The 21934-nt window shown below is 42.5% G+C and overlaps 1 protein-coding gene across 1 annotated transcript in view; it reads left to right on the top strand.

The window, feature by feature from the left end:
• The window catches only part of LOC134531577 (multiple epidermal growth factor-like domains protein 8), a 131884-nt gene that overhangs the window by 89955 nt on the left and 19995 nt on the right, over positions 1–21934 (top strand). Inside the window, exons 31-37 of the mRNA XM_063367293.1 lie at positions 10787–11010; positions 11595–11737; positions 12664–12812; positions 14085–14292; positions 15193–15379; positions 17906–18037; positions 19343–19509. Of these exons, the coding sequence (XP_063223363.1) occupies positions 10787–11010; positions 11595–11737; positions 12664–12812; positions 14085–14292; positions 15193–15379; positions 17906–18037; positions 19343–19509 (1210 nt within the window). The remainder of the gene's footprint in view (positions 1–10786; positions 11011–11594; positions 11738–12663; positions 12813–14084; positions 14293–15192; positions 15380–17905; positions 18038–19342; positions 19510–21934) is intronic.

The following is a 21934-nucleotide window of genomic DNA, read 5'->3' as shown; positions in this document are numbered from 1 at the left end:
AGATCCAGTGCCGTGTTTCTTACACGGCAATAAGCTCAGATACATATTGGTAGATTAAATGTTTTGGCATAAAATAAAATGTAAATAAAAAAAATTACAGTGGTAGATCCCTAATTATAAAGTTTTGTATATGAAGCCTCTTTCTTAATATATGTAGATACTCTTTATCATCTAAGAAATATATTTTATATAATTATTTCCACGCGGACATAACTGTTATGGTATGTTTTGACTGTGGGTTGATAACACCATCTTCCTGACGGAACGACTTACCGCGGCGGCGCGATAACAAAGACTGACTAGTTGCCGGCACTGCCAGCTAGTGGCGCTACCGCAGCCAGTAGCGCGGGAAGTTCAAACACAGTCTTGATATAAGGAATATCTCAAAGTCCCAACATATTTACACAAATTTAAAAACATCACAAGTCCAAACATACACAAGTCCAAACATAACCGCCCACCTTGAAACACTGTTTTCAAAATTCAACTGGTAGGGGGCAAAGTTTTACAGCAGGACGCTTGACCATCCCATTAGAGGTGCAGACAGTCGCAACACGAGGAATATTGTCATTTCCTGGATGCAGTTGAATGATGCGTCCTAAACGCCACTGCAAGGGGGGGATCCTGTCATCCTTGAGCAGCACTAGTTGATCTGGTACCATAGGTCTGTCTTGTCGAGACCACTTGCCACGCTGCTGCAGCGTGTGGAGGTAGTCTTGGTGCCTACGCTTCCAAAAGTCTTGGTGCAGACGTTCCACCAGCTGAAAATGCTGCAGACGGCCAATGGGGATGGCTTCCAAGGTGGGTTCAGGCAGCGTGACCAAGGGTTCAAGGGTTAGAAAATGGCCTGGAGTGAGAGCCTTCAGATCATTTGGATCTGAACTCAGTGGGCATAGTGGTCTTGAATTTAGGATCGCTTCCACTTGCACCAAGGCCGTGTACATTTCCTCGTACGTCAGTACCTGCTCACCAATAACTCGCCTGAGGTGTGTCTTGAAGGACTTCACCCCTGCCTCCCATAGCCCACCAAAGTGCGGGGCAGACGGGGGGTTGAAATGCCATGTCACTCCAAGTGGCTGCAGAGATTCTGTAACACCTTTCTGGTGTTCTGATGACGTCAACAGCTGCTGTAATTCTTGCAAATGATTGCGAGCTCCGACAAAATTTGTCCCACAGTCACTATAAATGTCTGATGATCGGCCCCGGCGAGCAAGAAAGCGCTTGTAAGCTCCAATGAAAACTTCAGTGGACAGATCTGATGCCAGTTCCACATGCACTGCCTTAGTTGTACAGCATACAAAGATGCACATGTAGGCCTTTAATAGGGTAGGTCGACGAATACGTGCCATTTTTATGGTGAAGGGACCGGCATAGTCCACTCCTGCCTTGGAAAAGGGCTTCACCTGTTGAACTCTCATGGCTGGGAGATCACCCATTAATGGGGCTTGAGTAGAGGGTCTAGCCTTGAAACATTTAAGGCAACGACCTAAACGACGACGTATTGCTTGCTTGTCTGCGATGATCCAGAAGGTTTCTCTGAGAATGCCTTGCAGAGTTTGTAGTCCAGGGTGCTGGTTAAGTTCGTGGTAATGACTAATGATGAGATCTGTGAATCGATGAGTTTTTGGCAACAGAATGGGATGTTTGTGCTCAAAGGGCAAACTAGACTGAGGCAATCGACCGCCCACCCTGACCGTTCCAGAGGGATCGAGGAATGGGACCAGTTTACGAAGCTGTGGGGATGTACACTTATAATTTTTTAGAGCTGTAATATCACCCTCAAAAACAATAGCTTGCACTCGTTTGACCCAAAACATCATTGCCCCTTTTATCTCATGAGTACCAATCTGACCTACTAACTTCGCCTGCTTGGCACGGCAGTTGTGAATGAATCGCAACACGTAGCACGTTACATGAAGCAGTCTTGACAGACGACTACATCGTTCCAGCAGTTGATCACACTGATGAGGTGTTACAACACTGATGAGAGTGAGGTTCTTTTTCTCTAGCACCACTGAATCAGGTGCCATGTCATCAAATGCTATTTGGACAGTCACAGAATCCATGAAGTTCATAAGAGCAATCTGAACAGCCTTTGACATGTCTGGGAACTGTAAGGGACGACAAGTGTGGCAAGTCTTTACTGAAACATTCCCACACTCTTACAATCTCAGGCGGTGGAACTGTATCCCAATCCAGTTTCTTCAGCCATAATTCCTGGATGAGGCTCTTCGCGAACATGGTCAAGGGTGTCAGGAAACCAAGAGGATCAAATACGCGAGCCAAATTAGACAAGATAGAACGTTTAGTTGGTGATTCAGAGCTAGCCTGGACATTGTACGAGTAGGTGTCCGAGAGTGGGTTCCATTGCAGCCCAAGTACCTTTACTATTACTTCACTGTCTTGGTCCATGGAGAATGGCCTTGGCAGTTGAACAGCATCGGGAGGGAGCCACTCCAGGAGCACAGGATTATTACTCATGAATTTGCGTAACATGAACCCACCTTTATCGAGAAGTGTCATGAGTTCTCGCTGAAGTTCCAAGGCTGCATCTACTGAGTCAGCTCCCGTCACAACATCATCCACATAGATATCTGACAAGAGTGTCCTTGAAGCAGTAGGAAACTGTTCCCGCTCATCAGCAGCAAGTTGATGCAGGGTGCGAATTGCTAAGTAAGGTGCTGAGGACACTCCATACGTCACGGTTTTCAGTCGATAATCTTCAACTGGTTCCGATTTATTGAACCGCCACACAATTCGTTGAAAATCTTGATGCTCTCTGTGCACACCTATCTGCCTGTACATTTGCTTTATGTCAGCGGTAAACACCACTGGGTGAAGGCGGAAGTTACTTAGTACCTTAACAATGTCTTGCTGCAGCTTGGGTCCCGTGAGCAGTTCATCATTGAGAGATACTCCAGTTGAACCTTTGGCTGACGCATCGAAGACTACACGAAGTTTGGTGGTTGAACTGTCTGGCTTGATTATGCAGTGATGAGGAATGTAAAAGGAAGTAGAGCAATCAATCTGTGACTTTGGAACCTTTTCCATGTGGCCTGCCATCAAATAATCCTTCATGAAATCTGAATACATTCCATGAAGTGGAACATTGTCACTCAGTCGCCTCTCCAAACGCTCAAACCTGCTCAATGCAAGGGATTCAGAGGTTCCCAATTCGGGCTCAGGATTCCTGAACGGCAGGGCAACACTATACCGCCCCTCAGCACTTCTACAATGTGTTTTCTTGAACAGTTCTTCACATACAGTGTCATCTTGGGAGAGGTAGTGTGTGTGTGGAAATTCCTCCAGCTCCCAAAACCTTTTCATTACTTCCTCCAAGGGGGAAATGGTGGTCACCATGGATGTGACAAAGGTTGCAGTTCTACAAGATGCTGTCTCCACTTTTCCCATAAGGACCCATCCCAGTACTGAGTTGAGGGCCATGGGAGAGCCTTCTAACTTACCACCGGTCAATAATTATGGAAACAAGTCGGCTCCAAGAAGCAAATCTACAGCACCAGGGATATCAAATGAGGGATCCGCTAGCTTGAGGTGAACAACAGACTGACGAGTGTCAGAAGGCAACTGAACACTGGGCAAGTTATTAGCAATTCGTGGAAGGATGAAGGCATCGAGAGCAAACCGAGGACTGTCTTCACCAACTGGACTAATTACCAAAGAAGTGTAAGACTTGGCAACATTCACTGGTGTATTGGATAAACCCTCTATGGGTAGGTGAGCATTTTTGCGAGGCAGACTCAAACACTGAAAACATCTTTCACTGATAAAACTGGCCTGGCTGGCAGAGTCTAGCAGGGCCCGAAACGTATGTGGGTTTCCACGCACGTCATGAATCTGAACCTGGGCTGTCGACAACAGGACTGTTGACACTGAGTGCACAGCACTACAAGAGGTGACAGTGGATAATGTTGAGGTTGGATTTACATCGTGTACAGTCGACTGTCCCTCTGCAGAGTCTGGAGCAGCATCACCTTGTTCATCCTCACACGTTTCGTCCTCAAAATGTAAAAGTGAATGATGACGCGAACCACAATGGCGACAAGATGAACCCACGAGGCAGTTTTTTGCTTGATGTGATGATCTAAGGCAGTTCAAACATAGTCTGTGTTGTCTGACTACAGAGTATCTCTCTGTTGGGCTAAGCTGATTGAATTTAGAGCACTTAAACAATGAGTGAGCACTGCTGCACATTTGGCAGGAGTGTGTCTCTGATTTAGCAAGGAAGGTATTTGCACTTTGGTATTTAGGCAGAACAGACTTACGAACAGGTGCAAAAGAGGGGAAATATTTCTGCCGAGTGATCTGTGTTGTGGGTACCTTTCCCCTGGATGATATCACAGCCTCTTGAGCACGACAGTGCTTTTCCAGGTATTCGGTGAACTTGGCCAAGGATGGTAGGTCTTGACCGGTGAGTGTCATTTCCCACTGGGTTTGAAGTACCACATCTAATCTCTTGCAGAGAATAGGAAGCAATATTAAATCCCACTGACTGACTGGGACATCAAGTGCGGCCAATGCTGCCACATTTTCCGTGATAACCGTTAAAAGATGTCGAAGTGATGCTGGTGCATCAGCAGATGCAAAAGGTGCCTGCAGAAGGGCTTCAACATGAACAGATATGATTAAGCGTTTGTTGTCATACCGATCAGTGAGTAATTTCCAGGCTACTTTAAAATTCACGTCTGTGATTGTCAACGACTGAATCAACTGAAGTGGCTCATCACTTAGTGCGGTTTTGAGATACACTAGTCTCTCAACCTCAGTAAGGTTGGCATTCGTTGTCACAAGAGTGGTGAACAGGTTGGCAAAATTCATCCACTCCCTAGGGTTGCCATTGAAATGTGGCAGCACTATTTTTGGTAGAGCAACGTGAGAATTCCCGGATGAAATACTCTTTGTTTGCTCCTTTAAGTCTCTAGCCCTCTCTTCAATAGTGAAGGACTCCACGGCGGCCATCGCTGAATAATAGTAATTTTCAAATGAGATTATGCGAGCTACATGGGCTTCAGGATCGAAACCCGTAGCTGGGTCCGCTGCAGCCTCCACAGCGAGATAGTCTGCATCAAAACCAGTTTTCACTGAAGCAAGATCACGAGCCGTTGCAAGAAATAGGCCCCTTTTATTCGGGTCCCCCGCCGCAGTGTGTGCAAGGTCCGCCGCACGTTTAACCCGGTCTTCAGCAAGTCTAAGGCGCAATAACGCCGACCGAACGTCTGCCATGATGTACTGTTATTGTGTCAAAACACGTAATCTTTATTCATTGACACAAAGAACTGTGACGTCACGCAACGGACAAAGGCAACTGTGGGATACGGCGAACAAGGCAGCGACAGGACACTAAAGGACAAAGGCAGCGACAGGACACTAAAGGACAAAGGCAGCGACAGGATACTAAAGGACAAAGGCAGCGACGAGACACTATGGACAAAGGAGACGAGAACAAGGGAAAGGTCACGGACCCTGAACAAGGATAAAGGACGGCGACGTAATACAAAGGAGAGGTTAAAGTCACGGCGCGGCGCACTCAGGACAAATACGATAATTTCCAAATCCGTGACAAACACAACAATAGGGTGCTTCAAGTCTGATACATTTACACGAGCAAGTTAATTTCATCAGAGTACAAAACAAATATGATCAATGCACTTCAGACGTCAACGGACCACACTCGAACTGAACGATGCATATCGACGCACGCCGACGAAGTAAACTAAACACCTACGAAACTATTTCTTGAGAGACTAAACACGCCGGCAAGATCCGGCCCGGGGGACCAAATGTTTTGACTGTGGACTGATAACACCATCTTCCTGACGGAACGACTTACCGCGGCGGCGCGATAACAAAGACTGACTAGTTGCCGGCACTGCCAGCTAGTGGCGCTACCGCAGCCAGTAGCGCGGGAAGTTCAAACACAGTCTTGATATAAGGAATATCTCTATGTCCCAACCAACGAGCATTACTCCTACGGAAAGAGTGGTAACTTCCATGTTAAATGCGTGTCACAATAAGCAGACTGCTATGGAGCGACCGCAGCGATACCATGTGTGTCGTGGCAAAACTTGAACTAACGAGCGTGCGGCGCATGCTCATTAGGAGCCCTTTTTTTTTAGCTGCCACGTGCTTGTTTTTCCCGCCATACAGAAAATAAACGATTTGTATGTATATGTAAACAAAGATGCAGAGAAGCAATACATTATTCACAAAGGATGTTACTTCATATTATTTTCTAAACTAAATTGGTCAATTACTTTGATATTGCCTTATAAAACACTTGTAATTAATTTCCTCGGCAAATAATTATGTACTAAATCTAAACAGGCGTAACTCGGACCTATTGCATCTCTGCATGTTTAATTCTAAAAGTTACACTCGTTAAATACTTAACATTCTTTAAGCTTTCAATTGCAAAGAAAGGCTAATATTCTTGTTAAGGTGCCTGATATCTGGTTTGTACCATATGAAACCTCGACATCTGTCATGTTAACCATAATAAATATATTGCCAGAATGGAATCACTTTCGTGAGCATTTTGTTTGGTTTAAGTTACCATGCACATGTATAAAACGTACCTATATTTTAAAAACATACAGGCCTCTAACCCAGTTGTGAATACATTTAATTACACTTTTAACACATAGGTCAGGAATGTTCTGTTATGAAATGAATCTAGTTTTCATGTTAGTTACTAAAGTTTTTTCTCCTGTAGGCCTGACTAAATCCTACTTTGTTACCATTAAAACCAATTTTACCACAACTGGGTTTACAGTTTCAACTCCCCCCCCCCCCCCCCCCCCCCACACCTTCAGTGGTTTTATACACAGTTAATCATTAATAACATATTACCTCAAAATGCTGAATTACATGGTACACAAATAGGCCAAAATTGCATTTTGTAATAGATTCTCACTTATAGAATGGGCCTTAAATGTTGGCCAGCGCATACAGCTGGCTTCGCAAGGAGGTGGGAGGGAGAGTTTCACCACAAACTATGTGGCATTCCTACAGACCATGACATCTTTCTGCACACTGCAAGCCCAACCAAACCCCTGCTTGGCAGGTCCTCACAAGGCAGTAGTAGCTAGGTAGGTAAACTATCTTTCAGGCGGAGCAGCAGTATAGCCATACAGACTATACATTAACATATTGAGAAGCGAGAACATGTTTATACTTTACAAACTACTCAGTGAAATTGCGCTGTTGCACTGCATTGCCAGTCGCCACTTCTCAGAATATTTTTTTGCAAAATAAGAAGCATCTTGAAGGTGGGGATATAATGTAGGCTAACATTGACCCATAATCAACACTGTTAATATTTGTTGAACTATTCAGGTTTTTAATCATAATATATAAAACTAAAGCAGAATAATTAAATATAGCAGTTTTTGCCTAAGTCATGAGCATACATTTATCCAGACGGATCAATAATGCTGTGTACTCTGTTTTGCAAAAATCTGGCTTCTGGGAGCCCTAGTAGATCAAGCTGTCAAAACAACTGTCCAAAAGTTGGCAAAAACAGTTAACCATGATCACTCTGATGTTTGATATGAAACCTATTTCAATGAATGAATTAATGAATGTCTTATTTATGTGCCATAATTTCTGAAAAAAGGAAAGGGGAAATTGAATTTGCTGTAAATAAAAAATGTACCTTCAGACATGTTATACCAATCTATTTAAATTTCATTCAAGATAACAAATTAAAAGATTCACTGTTCACAAGACACAAAACCTAAACCCATGTTTACTGGTGCCAATAAAATTTGTAAATATAGTTGTCTTGTTTTCCTATATTTACAAAATTAATGTTAAAATTATATTTCAACAATCAAAAACAACACTGTTACAACAAATTAATGCTGTATAATAGTGTAAATATGTACCAAGGTAATTTTTCCAGTTGTTAGGGTTTCACCCACTCACTTTTGTGGTGCTGTAGTGCCATAACTGTCACAGGGTATACTGAAAGCTCCAAAGTCAGGGTATGACCTACTTGGGCCAGATTATTTTGAAATGCAGAATATATTTCATGCAAAGGTAACCTGAATAGGCTATTTATATGTATTACTAGTTTACCTGAGTCAAACAACATAATTTACTCTACTAATTAGTTTATTACATCCGCCAGATCATTTCAAGTACATTTTTTTACAAATATATTGGACAAGTGAATTTTATAAATTAAATATCATGATGAGCAAAAAATCAACCAATATATGAAGAAATGTTTACACTCTTCAGCGGCGAGAAGAAGAAAAGTTATTATTTTATTTAGTTTTTAAAATGTCCAAGTCGACTACAAAAATATACAATTATATTGTACATGTAGTATAGGACTCGTCAAGAATATAAAACATTATAAATACACATTTAAGTACAATCATATACAAATAAACGTAAATAATAGTAAAAAACAAATAATGTACATATAATAATAATAATAATAATAATAATAATAATAATAATAATAATAATAATAATAATAATAATACATTTTTAGCATAGTTTTGCTTCCATAATATAATTAATAGAATAAAAACTGAATTCCAACAGCAAATCTTTCAGTTTTTTTTTTTAAATACACAAAGTTGGTTTTCTGATTAAAAATGTGGTGGAAGTTTATTATAAAAACATATAGCAGAGTATCTCGGACTATTTGCAAAACATTTTGTACGATGTTGTAATATATGAAAATTATTTTTTGATCTAGTCGAATAATTATGTAAATTGAAATTCTGCAGTTCATTCAATTGTGAATGAGCAAATATATGTAATTCATAAATGTATAACGATGGTAATGTTAAGACACCTAAGCTTTTGAAAGTTGTCTGCATGAGGTACGATAATTTACATGCATTATTATACGTACAAATATTTTCTGTATTTGAAAAGTTTTAGATGAGTCCGTGGAATTACCCAAAAATATTATTCCATATCGTGAGGTTCAACATAACCAAAGTAAATAATTTTTAAAACATTTAGATTAGTCCATTTTGAAAATGTTCTCATAGCAAATAATATTGAACTCATTTTTTTTAGTTAAATAAGCAATATGAGATTTCCAATTAAAGGGTTCTTCTCAGTATATTTACCTAGTATTTTGGTTGAATTTGATTGAGATATATTATAACCATTAATCGATACAGTTGGGTCTTGCAAATTGTATAAGTTATTAAGTTTAAAATGCAGCCACGTTGTTTTTGTGTTATTAAGAATTAATTCATTAGCCTTAAACCAATCTATGATGTCCCTAGTTAAACTTTTAATATTTGCAATTAAACTTAAAGGGTTATCTCCATGTATAGATATTAGTGTCGTCAGCATATAATACAACATTTTTAGTCAAATCGTTAACGTATATAAGAAAAAGCTAAGGTCCTAGTACAGAACCCTGAGGAACACCAACAGATATGTTTTGCCTATCTGAATGAACATTATATTTTATGTTGGTTAAGGGATATATATGTTGCACTACAACTACTTGTAAATGCTGAGACAAGTGAGATGTTAACCAATTAAGCACTGTATCTCTTACACCATATGTGCTTAACTTTTTAATTAATTTTTTATGGTTAACACTATCACAAGCCTTACTTAGGTCACAAAATAGCCCAACAGGATGATTCCTTCTGTGTAGGTCCATAGTTATAATGCTGATAAATTCATAATAACTCAATTTTAGTTACAGGAAATATGAAAATAGAAGACGATGTATAGGTTGTGCCAGAAATGGAGGCTGTATTGTACACATTATTATTAATAATCTGATGAACAGTACACGGAGTTGGTTATGCACTATTTTATAAAAATATGCACTAAACTCATTAGAAAAAAATCTTTGCTCTTCTGGTTTTGAACGACAGCATCTTACAGCACATTTTCGCTCATAGGCATATCGTCCAGACATTTTTATCTTTTCACGTTTTCTTGCTAACCAAATATTTTAAAATGATTTCTAATTTACCAGCTGCAAGTTGTTGTTTACCACTAAACACATCATGGCGCCAGCAAGTCAACCCTTGCGAGTCAAATAAATATCATACTTATTTTAGCGGAGTATTTTCAAAGCAAACTATTTTTATTATAATACTGAATAATTTTAAAAATTGATGTAGAAACCTCGTTACAAGTACAAGTAGCTATGCTATACTTGTTGAAGTCTTTAGTGTGATTGTGTGATATTGCATTTAGCGCGGTCACCTGTATCATGGCGAATGACGAACTAACAAAAAAAAGGGTCCATCATAAAAAAAAGCCTGTGCAACGATTTCCTATTCCAGTTTCCTCCCCATGGTCCCAACATATTTACACAAATTTAAAAACATCACAAGTCCAAACATACACAAGTCCAAACATGGTAAATATACTATAATTTACAGCTGACCTAAGAGCAATATAAAACCATAAACAACACGCGGTCAGTAACGTGCGTGCGGTCGTTTGATTCGCAGACTGACCGGCATGTAGGGACCGGAAAAATTCGCGGATTCAACGACCTCTAGGATAGCCTCCATTATCCTCTGCACATCTCAAGTAAACACGCGTGTTCATTGGGTGCTAACTTGTGAGGCGTCTCCAGTGGGTAGCTTGTGATTCGATGATACTTTGGTCGATAGTCTGTCATTGGCCCATAGAGTTCCAGTTAAACTGCGAGCCAATAGCAGGACCAGCAGAAATTTACACAAGTTTGAATTTCAGCCTATCGCGAAATGAATCCGGGAATTTTTCCGGTCTGTACCGGCAGGCGTGTGTGTGCGTGTTGCAGCGCACCTGGAGGTGACGGTGAAGGTGACGGGCGAGCCGGACTACGACTGGGGCTGTGTGGTGGACGACATCGCGGAGCGGCTGCGCAGCAACAAGCTGAAGACGTCTCCGCCCGCCTCGTGCCCCCCGCGCTGCAGCGACTACACGGACTGCAGCGCGTGCCTGCAGAGCCCGGGCGCCGAGGGCGGCTGGCACGAGTGTCGCTGGTCCGTCAAGCTCAACGAGGTGCGCCATCTGAATACACTCACGGCTTGCATGTGTTTGAAGCTATTCTCGAGCTCTTTTACCAAGTTTTCTCTGTGCTGTTCAAAACCCGCACAATTCCAGCGGCAGTGCTGAAGGGTGAAGCCTCGAACCCACGAAGGGGAACTGAGATTCTGCGAGAGAATTAACGCAATGCAACTTGCATCGCCGAACATTCACTGTAAATGCAGTACTACTAGAGTGTGATCATACACCGTCAACTGTCAACAGGAGTAAATATTTTTCTTTTTGAACTTACAGCCATTTATAATTGCAAAAAAAAAAAATTGTATTTTGTCAATTGTTATCATTTATTTTTTATTAATGTAAGTTACAACTTACAAAAATCTTTCTTAAACATTTACACATTAAACAGAACTTAGTGTGTACCTAGTCATTACCTAATAAATTAGGCACTGAAGATAGTGAAACTTTTATTTCTAATTTTATTTTATTTTTCACCTGTTTCGCACCAAGCAATATTGACCGTGCAGTTGATAACAGAGCTTGCGAAGTGCTGAGGGCCGGAGTGGAGCTAGCCTTGAGGCGGAGCGTGTGTGCTGCAGTGCGTGTCGCCCAGCTACCAGCCGCTGTACTGCGCGGGCGGCGTGTGTGGCCTGGTGCTGCGTGGGGGCCACCTGGACCGCTGCCCCGAGCGCTGCGCCTCCTTCAGGCAGTGCTCCACCTGCCTGCGGCACGCCCACTGCGGGTCGGTGCCCCCATCCTCGTCTCCCCGGCTCCTGCGTGGGACACCCTCGCGTTGCCTGCATTTTCATGCATTACTTATTCCTCCCTGGCTCCGTGCACGCTCTTGCGTGGCTCAGGCTAGGAGTGAAGGGCGTGGGATATCCTCACGTTGCGTATATTGCTTATTTCAATATGTGCGTTGTCTAGTGACAGCGCACTTCACTGCATAGTATAAAACAAAAGTCGCTTCCCGCCGTCAGTCTGTCCATCCCTACGCATGCATCAGATCTTTAAAACTACGCAACAGATTTGGTCGCGTTTTTTTTTTTTTTTTTTTTTATGGATAGAGTGTGATTCAAGAGGAATGTTTATATGTGTAACACATGCATAATATAGTAGTAGAGAGACACTGATAATTTTTAGAGGGTTTCTAAATAAACACATTTTTTTTTTTTTTTGCGGTTTCATTGCAAACGCTGGTTTGAACCCTACCAGATGGATCATGTTGTTGATAATTGTTGGTTATCTTTTGTTTTTAGTCGAACAAATGGTAAGCAAAATGTTTCTTATTTAATTATCGAAAATCATAGTTTAAAGTAGGTTTTTAAGTTCAAAAAAGTACTGAATAGAATAGGTATATTTTGTTGTTGATATTTGTTGATTATCTTTTGTTTTTAGTCTATATTTATGTTTATAATTAGTATATTTAGTATCAGCATTGCACCCGTGCCAAGCCGGGGCGGGTCGCTAGTATATATATAGATAACAAAAAATCTTATATTAATTCATTTAGGGCCGGTTTTAACCAAGTCCGTTTAAAGAACTGGTTAAGTAACCAAATTATAATTTTAACCATTGTGTAAAACCAAGTGTGTCACCTGCTGACGGACGCTGCTGCAGCTACTGTTGTGTCGGCGTGGCGCAGAGTGTGAGCGTGCTGGGTGGCAGGTGGTGCTCGCTGGAGGACGGGGAGGGCAGAGGCCGCGGCGTGTGCACGGAGGGGTCCCTGGACAGCCCGTCGCGGGGCCCGTCGCACTCCACCTGCGACCTGCTGTACTTCCAGCAGGAGACGCCCGCCTCAGGCCCGTCCCTCCGCGGTGAGGCGTGGAGCATTGTGATCAGACTGAAATAACACCTGTGTTAATACACCATAAACCACCGCAATGCAAATTATACTGTGGAATTAAGTCGCATTTAACCAAAAATTAATTCAAATCATAAAAATAATTTTTTTTGTAATGTTTGAAATTAGGAATGTTGTTACATCCAGACGAAAAATTGTACCTAATTGCATGGATCAGAAAAATTAATTCAGTTTGTTTTACTGTGCATCTATTTTCGAACCAATTTTAAACTATAAATGCTTGCCAATTTATTTATTTTTTGTTCTGAATGTATCTGTTTGAAGAGAAATATGTTAAAAATATTTTATAGGTACAACTCAGTATATTTGTTTTACCTTTATTTGGGTGGAGTAAGTATTACAAATAAGATTTTATAAAAATAAAAACAATAACACTGAAATATTCTGTTTCAAAAATGAAATTGGACTAAAAATTAAACCATAAAATCTTGTCTCTATTAATTAGTGTCACATTTACATCCCTTCCTACCTTTATCATCAACTGTTAAGGGGGTGCCTCCCATTTCAGGTCAAGATTTTATATTTACAGTAATTACAGATAAACGTGTAGATGTCTTCCATTGTTTAACTTTCACAAAATGAAAAATATATACAGCGCAAAAATTTTGCGTAATTGGCTGGCAAAGTTACATTTTTAACATTTTTGGGTTGTACAAATAAGGAGAATTAAATTTATTGCAGAACTGAAACTTTTTATGTTTAACTGCAATGCCACTGGCTACTTTAAGAAATTGTTTTAATTTATTTAAGAAAATATTAATTAATTTTATCTGGCATTTCAAAATTCTCAAATTTTTTTACGATTTTGACAGCCAAAAAACATGAATTGGGTTTTTGTGATAGAAATGCAAACCATATCATGAAGTAGCCAGTGGCATTGCAGTTAAACCTAAAAAGTTTCAGTTCTGCAATAAATTAAATTCTCCTTATTTGTACAACCCAAAAACGTTAAAAATGTAACTTTGGCACCTAATTATGCAAAACGTATGTGCTTTATATATATTTTAATTTTGTGAAAGTTAAACAACTGAAAAAGTCTAAAAGTTGATCAGTGATTAATATAAGTATAAAATCATGACGTGAAATGGGAGGCACCCCCTTAACACACACAGATTCATGGAAAGCTATGAGGTAACAAGGGTCCCGTCCCCCGGCCTGGAGGGTAGTTGCCGCCCCGAGCCACTGCCACGGCACCTCATCCCCCGCGGACCGTGCCTGCCCGCAGGGAACGCCTCGGAGAGCAACTCCACGGAGCTGTCCATCAGCTGGAACTCGGCGAGCCGCAAGCCGTCCTTCTCGTGGCACTACGTCCACTGCCCGCCGGAGAACGAGTGTGCCAACGCCCACCACACGTGCGACAACCGCTCGGAGAAGTGCATCGACCTGGACGAGGGCTTCCAGTGCGTCTGTGCCGCCGGGTACAAGTCCGACAAGTGAGTTCATAGCTGCATGTCCCTGCAGTTTACAACATTTACAAATTATTGCTTCTACCCCTAACAAGTATAAGTACAGACTGGGAAAATGCGCATTCATTTCGCGATAGGCTAGAATTCAAATAGTTATACCTCGGTGCTGCCTCTGCTATTGGCTCACAACTCACCTGGATGACTCTGGGCCAGTGAGAAAAACTCAACTAAAGCAGCATCAAATCACAGACTGCTACGTTGGGACGTCTCACAAGACAGCAGCCAATGAGTGGGTGACATTTGACCGTGTGTACGTAGAACTATGGAGTTCATGCTAGAGTTCATTGTACCCGCTAATTTTTCCAGCCCCTAAGTATAAGGTATTATTTACCTGTTCAAGGATCGCACATATAATACAGATTTTTTTAAGTTTAAAAAAATTGAGTGCAATTCTTATGTAAATTTTTAACTTTGGGTTAAAATAATATTGCCTTGTGTGGTAGAATAGGTATGTGCACAAATAACTAACCTATGTTCGCGTGTGCGCATACACACACACACACACATGTGTGCACGCGCGTGTGTGTATCTATAACGGTTATGGACAGGCTGTACCGGCAGGAGCGTGTCATGACGGGAGGGGAGTGGAACTGGTTGAGAAGGGTAGCGGGCGAGAGGGGTGGTGGCCAGACGACAGAGTGGTCAGAGACCTTTCGTGCGACAGTGCATGCAGAGGTGTGTTAGTAAATCTTACAGTGAACGAAGTTGTTTCTTCAGTTATCAGTCCTGAGTTTGGGTGATCCTGCAACACATACAAATATTTTTTCCTCTGAAATAAAAAAAAAACACCTCACAGCTTTGACCATGTGAACAAATGGACGGTGAGTCCAGACAGGATTGAGAGTGGTCGCGGTGTGTGATGCGCAGGAACATGTGCGTGCCAGTGTGCGCGCAGGGCTGCGTGAAGGGCGTGTGCGTGGAGCCCAACAAGTGTCGCTGCGACTTTGGGTTCGTGGGCGCCAACTGCAGCATCACGTGCCTGTGCAACGGCCACTCCAACTGCGCCGGGCCCGACAAGCTGGACAACTGCATCGAGTGCTTCAACAACACGGAGGTGCGTCCCCGGGCCCTCCAGTGTCACGTCGCCATTCTCTCCACAAACTGTGCGGCACCGTGCGTGTCAAGTCATTTCGTTCGGTGACAAAGTTTTCGATGCATTTCTGTTTATGTGGCTGTGTTTCATTTCCATTCGTATCGTTTCAGATTATTTCGATTATTTAACATTGATATGTTCAGTTAGGAGACATTTCCATACATTTCAGTTCTTTCCTTTGATTTATTTCGTTACAATTTAAACACTTGGTTCATTAAAATTAGAATCATTTAAAATATTTAAGATTAATAATTATATCTCCGAATTTAACTAACCGTTACAAAATATATTAAGTACCTTTAATAAACATATGAAACTACAAACCATAATTTTTATGTATTGCAAAATTCAACCCCTAATGTATAAAAAAGGGTGCATCTCCGAATTTAATTAAGCGTAAAAAAATATATCACACTGTGTTGTCTGAATTTTCACTGTCTATATTCATGACATGTAGTATGTTCCATCACAGAAATTGCCCGGAGTTTCATTTTGGGAAACATGGAAAATAAATCAGAATGGTCAGGCCCAGGAACCGAATCTGGGACCTCTAGATTGCAAGCCTTATCACTTTATCAGCTACGTTAGTTTGAAGTTCCAAGAAAACTATTTAAGTGCATTTCATCTCTACCGTCTCAATTTGCTTTCTGTTCAAGCAGTTAAATAAAATAAATACAAACTTAAGGGACTTACCGTATTTATGCAGATATAGGCCGCACCTTTTTTCCAAAATTATGATTCCAAAAATTAGGGTGCGGCCTATTAGTGAGATAAAAATTAAAAAAAAACATTTTTTCCCAAAAAAAAATTTTAATTTGTCAATATACAATTGATTAAACTAATTTTCAATGCATGAAAGTCTAAAGTATAAACAAATAAGTACTTACATCTAATAAAAAATAAAGACACGACTCACCTACAATGTAAACAAAGAATGGGCCGCTGCCGATCGTCCCTAACCTCTCGTGATGCACCATAGCAGCGGGCTGGCAACTGCTGCTCACAAAATAGTTTTCTTGAACATTAGGTAAAGTAGTATTTACAATTGTAAATACCCCACCTTTTTTTTAACAAAGTTTGGAGCTGAAAATAAAGTAGGTCCGGGTGTTTACACCTAGACGTCATTATTTGCGTGTGTGTTTTTTTTTATGCAAATATTTTGACTAGAGATGCATTACTACTGTGAGTTTATAAAAGAAACCATTAAACGTTATAAACTTACTTGGAAGTAAAGTAAATAAGCAATAGAAGCAGACCTGCAAGTCCGCTTTGTTTACAAGTGCCGTGCACAGTGCGCTACTGAGTGCCAGGCGAATGTTGTTGCCAGCGTCTGATGCGCGCGCAACTACCTAGGTAGCATCTAGGCTCTAACAGGCGGAGTGTGGGGTAAGGTGGAGATTGCGATGTTGCCAAGTGAGTGTTGCCGTAAATAATTTTTAAAATCTCCGCTGTTGCCAGCACGCTCTTATCGATGGCGCGCAGTTGCCACGATCGCTCTGTGAATAGGTACGTACTTCGTGATTGCAGCTCATCAGCATTTCAGTGCGGCCTCTTTTTGAGATATTAATTTGTTCTAAGACTTGAATCAAAAATTTAGGGTGCGGCCTGTATCCGCACGCGGCCTATATCTCCATAAATACGGTATTTTAGAAACCTTAGAATATTGTATTATAAAACAGGTCTGTCTTTTTTACTTATTTTATCCATTTTCAGGGATATATTTTATCCATTTTCAGGGATATTTTAAGATTAAAACAGATTGATCGTAAAACAATGATATTTACAGTCGTTCCACCAATAATTTCAAATTCCAATTACTTAAGACTGGAGACAGATATATGGTGCGAACCATGTTCAAGGCCGACCCTTACAGTGATAATGTTAGATTATTATGCCAAAAATTATATATGCGATCATACGCTGGGTTGGCCTTTCTGCTGGTAAACACGGTACTGTTAAATAGTGTTGGTCACTGGTTAGTTTAGGATAGCAATTAAAATACTAAATGCCTCTTTGTGGGATGATAAAGGAACATTAGGTCAAAAATGCCATTTCCAGATTATTTTTTTAATGGAAAGAATTGCTGTTAAAATTACATGAAACATATTATACATTTAGGTTATAAATAATGTGACACGGTTTTTAATGGATTTTTTAAATTCTGAAACAGGGTTTAGAAACTGATCTTGGTGGCAGGTCTGCTGTAGATGAGTGATATTATTTTCGATGTGTTTTTTGAAACAAAATGTGTACATGGCAATAACTCCTACTCATTTTCCCTTGTCCTTTTACTTTGTGCTTCTTCTTGTTGTGCGTCGAGATATTTTGTTTGTTGGGCCGATGAGGAAGCGGTCGCAGATGACCTGGGCAGGCTCCACCCGGTCGCCCCAGTAACGCTGTGGGAAGCGCTCTTGCTGAGCGAGCACAGCGTGTTGTATTCCCGGTCACGACACGTGCGTGCGTGTGCATGTGTGTGTGTGCATGCAGGGAGCGCAGTGCGAGCGGTGCAAGCCGCTCTTCGTGGGCGACCCGCGGAACAACGGGCAGTGCGTGCCGTGCGTGGAGTACTGCAACGGCCACACGCACGTCTGCATCAACAACAGCAGCGACACGTCTCTGGTGAGTGGGCGGCGGCATTGCCGGCGACGTCTCTAGTTGGTAACAGTGTGTCTGGGCTCAATCGACACAACGCACTGTGTAATTACTTATAATCACAAACCTCTGCTGTCGCGCACGGCCGACTTACCGACGCGAAAACAAAACCGAAATGAACTGGTCACAAGATGGCGTGGGAGCAGCAGCATCACGATTCCAATGCTGCAGGCGGGAAATTCAAATTCAACATTTACACCCGACCTGAACAGGGTGGATTCTATTGGAAGTGATGTTTTCTGAATAAACTGAACAGGCCTGATTTCAAACCATAAAATATGCATAATCCCCCAAATCGCATGTTGTGAATGACATAGCAGTGGATTGTTTTAGCCATCATAAGTAGCATTCGGTTCGCTAAAAAAATGTTATTTTTGGCTTATGTAAAGTATAATTATTCAATATTCTGTGCCTTCCTTAGCTGTCTAGGTGTACATTTTCTTGTAGTGGCAGCACTGCCCAGCTGTCCTAGACCATATTTGCTTACACAAGTCGGCAACCAAAACTTTTAACAGAATTTCAGAGAATATTATTTTTTCCACACAATTTTTTTTTTACTAGAAATAGTGAAATAAGTGTTAGTATTAAATTGAACTTTTGTGAACTGGAGATTAATTATGAAAATCCTAAATTTGAAAAGAACTATTTATGATGGAGGAATGCAGCTTTTCTATTAAGAATTAGTTGAAGGCTTGAAAATTTGTATCTGTTTGGTAATAAAATAAATTTGCTGATTAATATTTGGGTTGAATATATTTAAAAATATCTCCAAAACATTGTTGATTTTTTGTAAGAATTGTAAATTTGTGTGAATTCAAATGTATAACTGGAATAGTTTTGTTACTTGCTAAATTTATGGTGGATGCTTGCAAAGACATAACACTCATGTGTCATGGCAGCCAAATTAGCGAAGTTTTGAGTCCTATGTTAACATGACATAAATCACATTCACGTAGTCGGTCAAAATGATCTGCTCTGTTTACAAATATTAACTTTACAACATTTCATAATGAAAATAAAAATTTTGGTGTTCACATAGCCAGACATGATTTATGCACAGTGTTTATCTAAATTAGTTGAGAATATATATATTTATTTTATCTTAGCAGTTTTTACACAATTATCTGTGAATTTTCTATCAAGAGTATTAGTGTAATTATCCAAGTGTCTGAGTGGATTGTAATCTGATGCACCTGAAGTATAGACGTTGGCTCTCGAGTGTGTAGTGCTGGTTTAGTGTGGGCAGACGAGGTAAGCAAGTTCTGTCCGCAGTTGTCCACTTCCACGTCTCCACTGCTGTCCCACGAGAGCGACCACGTGGACGGCACACCCACGATGCGCTGCATAAACTGTGGCAACCGCACGGCCGGCTACAAGTGCGAGGAGTGTCTCCCGGGCTTCTTCCGCGGCTCCGAGGACCTGCGTGACCCCTGCCGCCCGTAAGTCTTCCTTGTTTGTCCACTGAACGTTCAGGTCACTATTTTATCAACTATCCCCTTAAAAGAATGTGGTTCTTGATGTCTGGGAAACTGTGAATATCACATCATGTTCTGCATTGGGCTCGACCCCACAATGTCGAGCACGGTCGAGATGGAGCCATTTGTCAGTTGTTTGCTTCCTCATTTTAACTTCTGTCCGGGTTGAACAGGATTTGGTATTGTGTTTTTTTGTAAGTTTGTAATTGGCTGCTAGCCCTTTGCTGCACTTCAAGTTATCAGTCATCCAAAGAGAATGAGTGTTCAAAATCTGCATGGGTATGCATTCTAACTTGTCAACCACACATAATGCAAAGATCAGGTTTATATAGCCAACCAAAGGGGAGAGGTTGTAGGAGTGAGCAGATGATGGGGTGTGAGCGCAGGTGACTGGGTTTTGAGAGCAGGTGATGGGGTTGTGAGTGCAGGTGACGGGGATGTGAGTGCAGGTGACGTGGTTGTGAGTGCTAGTATGGGGGGTGTTAGAGCAGGTGACTGGGTTTTGAGAGCAGGTGACGGGGTTGTGAGTGCAGGTGACGTTGTGAGTGCTAGTATGGGGGGTGTTAGAGCAGGTGACTGGGTTTTGAGAGCAGGTGACGGGGTTGTGAGTGCAGGTGACTGGGTTTTGAGAGCAGGTGACGGGGTTGTGAGAGCAGGTGACTGGGTTTTGAGAGCAGGTGACGGGGTTGTGAGTGCAGGTGACGTGGTTGTGAGTGCTAGTATCGGGGGTGTTAGAGCAGGTGACTGGGTTTTGAGAGCAGGTGACGGGGTTGTGAGTGCAGGTGACGTTGTGAGTGCTAGTATGGGGGGTGTTAGAGCAGGTGACTGGGTTTTGAGAGCAGGTGACGGGGTTGTGAGTGCAGGTGACTGGGTTTTGAGAGCAGGTGACGGGGTTGTGAGAGCAGGTGACTGGGTTGTGAGTGCAGGTGACTGGGTTTTGAGAGCAGGTGACGGGGTTGTGAGTGCAGGTGACGTTGTGAGTGCTAGTATGGGGGGTGTTAGAGCAGGTGACTGGGTTTTGAGAGCAGGTGACGGGGTTGTGAGTGCAGGTGACGTTGTGAGTGCTAGTATGGGGGGTGTTAGAGCAGGTGACTGGGTTTTGAGAGCAGGTGACGGGGTTGTGAGTGCAGGTGACGTTGTGAGTGCTAGTATGGGGGGTGTTAGAGCAGGTGACTGGGTTTTGAGAGCAGGTGACGGGGTTGTGAGTGCAGGTGACTGGGTTTTGAGAGCAGGTGACGGGGTTGTGAGAGCAGGTGACTGGGTTGTGAGAGCAGGTGACTGGGTTTTGAGAGCAGGTGACGGGGTTGTGAGTGCAGGTGACGTGGTTGTGAGTGCTAGTATGGGGGGTGTTAGAGCAGGTGACTGGGTTTTGAGAGCAGGTGACGGGGTTGTGAGTGCAGGTGACGTGGTTGTGAGTGCTAGTATGGGGGGTGTTAGAGCAGGTGACTGGGTTTTGAGAGCAGGTGACGGGGTTGTGAGTGCAGGTGACGTTGTGAGTGCTAGTATGGGGGGTGTTAGAGCAGGTGACTGGGTTTTGAGAGCAGGTGACGGGGTTGTGAGTGCAGGTGACTGGGTTTTGAGAGCAGGTGACGGGGTTGTGAGAGCAGGTGACTGGGTTTTGAGAGCAGGTGACGGGGTTGTGAGTGCAGGTGACGTGGTTGTGAGTGCTAGTATGGGGGGTGTTAGAGCAGGTGACTGGGTTTTGAGAGCAGGTGACTGGGTTTTGAGAGCAGGTGACGGGGTTGTGAGTGCAGGTGACGTTGTGAGTGCTAGTATGGGGGGTGTTAGAGCAGGTGACTGGGTTTTGAGAGCAGGTGACGGGGTTGTGAGTGCAGGTGACTGGGTTTTGAGAGCAGGTGACGGGGTTGTGAGAGCAGGTGACTGGGTTGTGAGTGCAGGTGACTGGGTTTTGAGAGCAGGTGACGGGGTTGTGAGTGCAGGTGACGTTGTGAGTGCTAGTATGGGGGGTGTTAGAGCAGGTGACTGGGTTTTGAGAGCAGGTGACGGGGTTGTGAGTGCAGGTGACGTTGTGAGTGCTAGTATGGGGGGTGTTAGAGCAGGTGACTGGGTTTTGAGAGCAGGTGACGGGGTTGTGAGTGCAGGTGACGTTGTGAGTGCTAGTATGGGGGGTGTTAGAGCAGGTGACTGGGTTTTGAGAGCAGGTGACGGGGTTGTGAGTGCAGGTGACTGGGTTTTGAGAGCAGGTGACGGGGTTGTGAGAGCAGGTGACTGGGTTGTGAGAGCAGGTGACTGGGTTTTGAGAGCAGGTGACGGGGTTGTGAGTGCAGGTGACGTGGTTGTGAGTGCTAGTATGGGGGGTGTTAGAGCAAGTGACTGGGTTTTGAGAGCAGGTGACTGGGTTTTGAGAGCAGGTGACGGGGTTGTGAGT

Source organism: Bacillus rossius, chromosome 1, assembly GCF_032445375.1.
Source record: "Bacillus rossius redtenbacheri isolate Brsri chromosome 1, Brsri_v3, whole genome shotgun sequence".
NCBI lineage: Eukaryota > Metazoa > Arthropoda > Insecta > Phasmatodea > Bacillidae > Bacillus > Bacillus rossius.
This window is presented reverse-complemented; position numbering and strand designations above follow the sequence as displayed.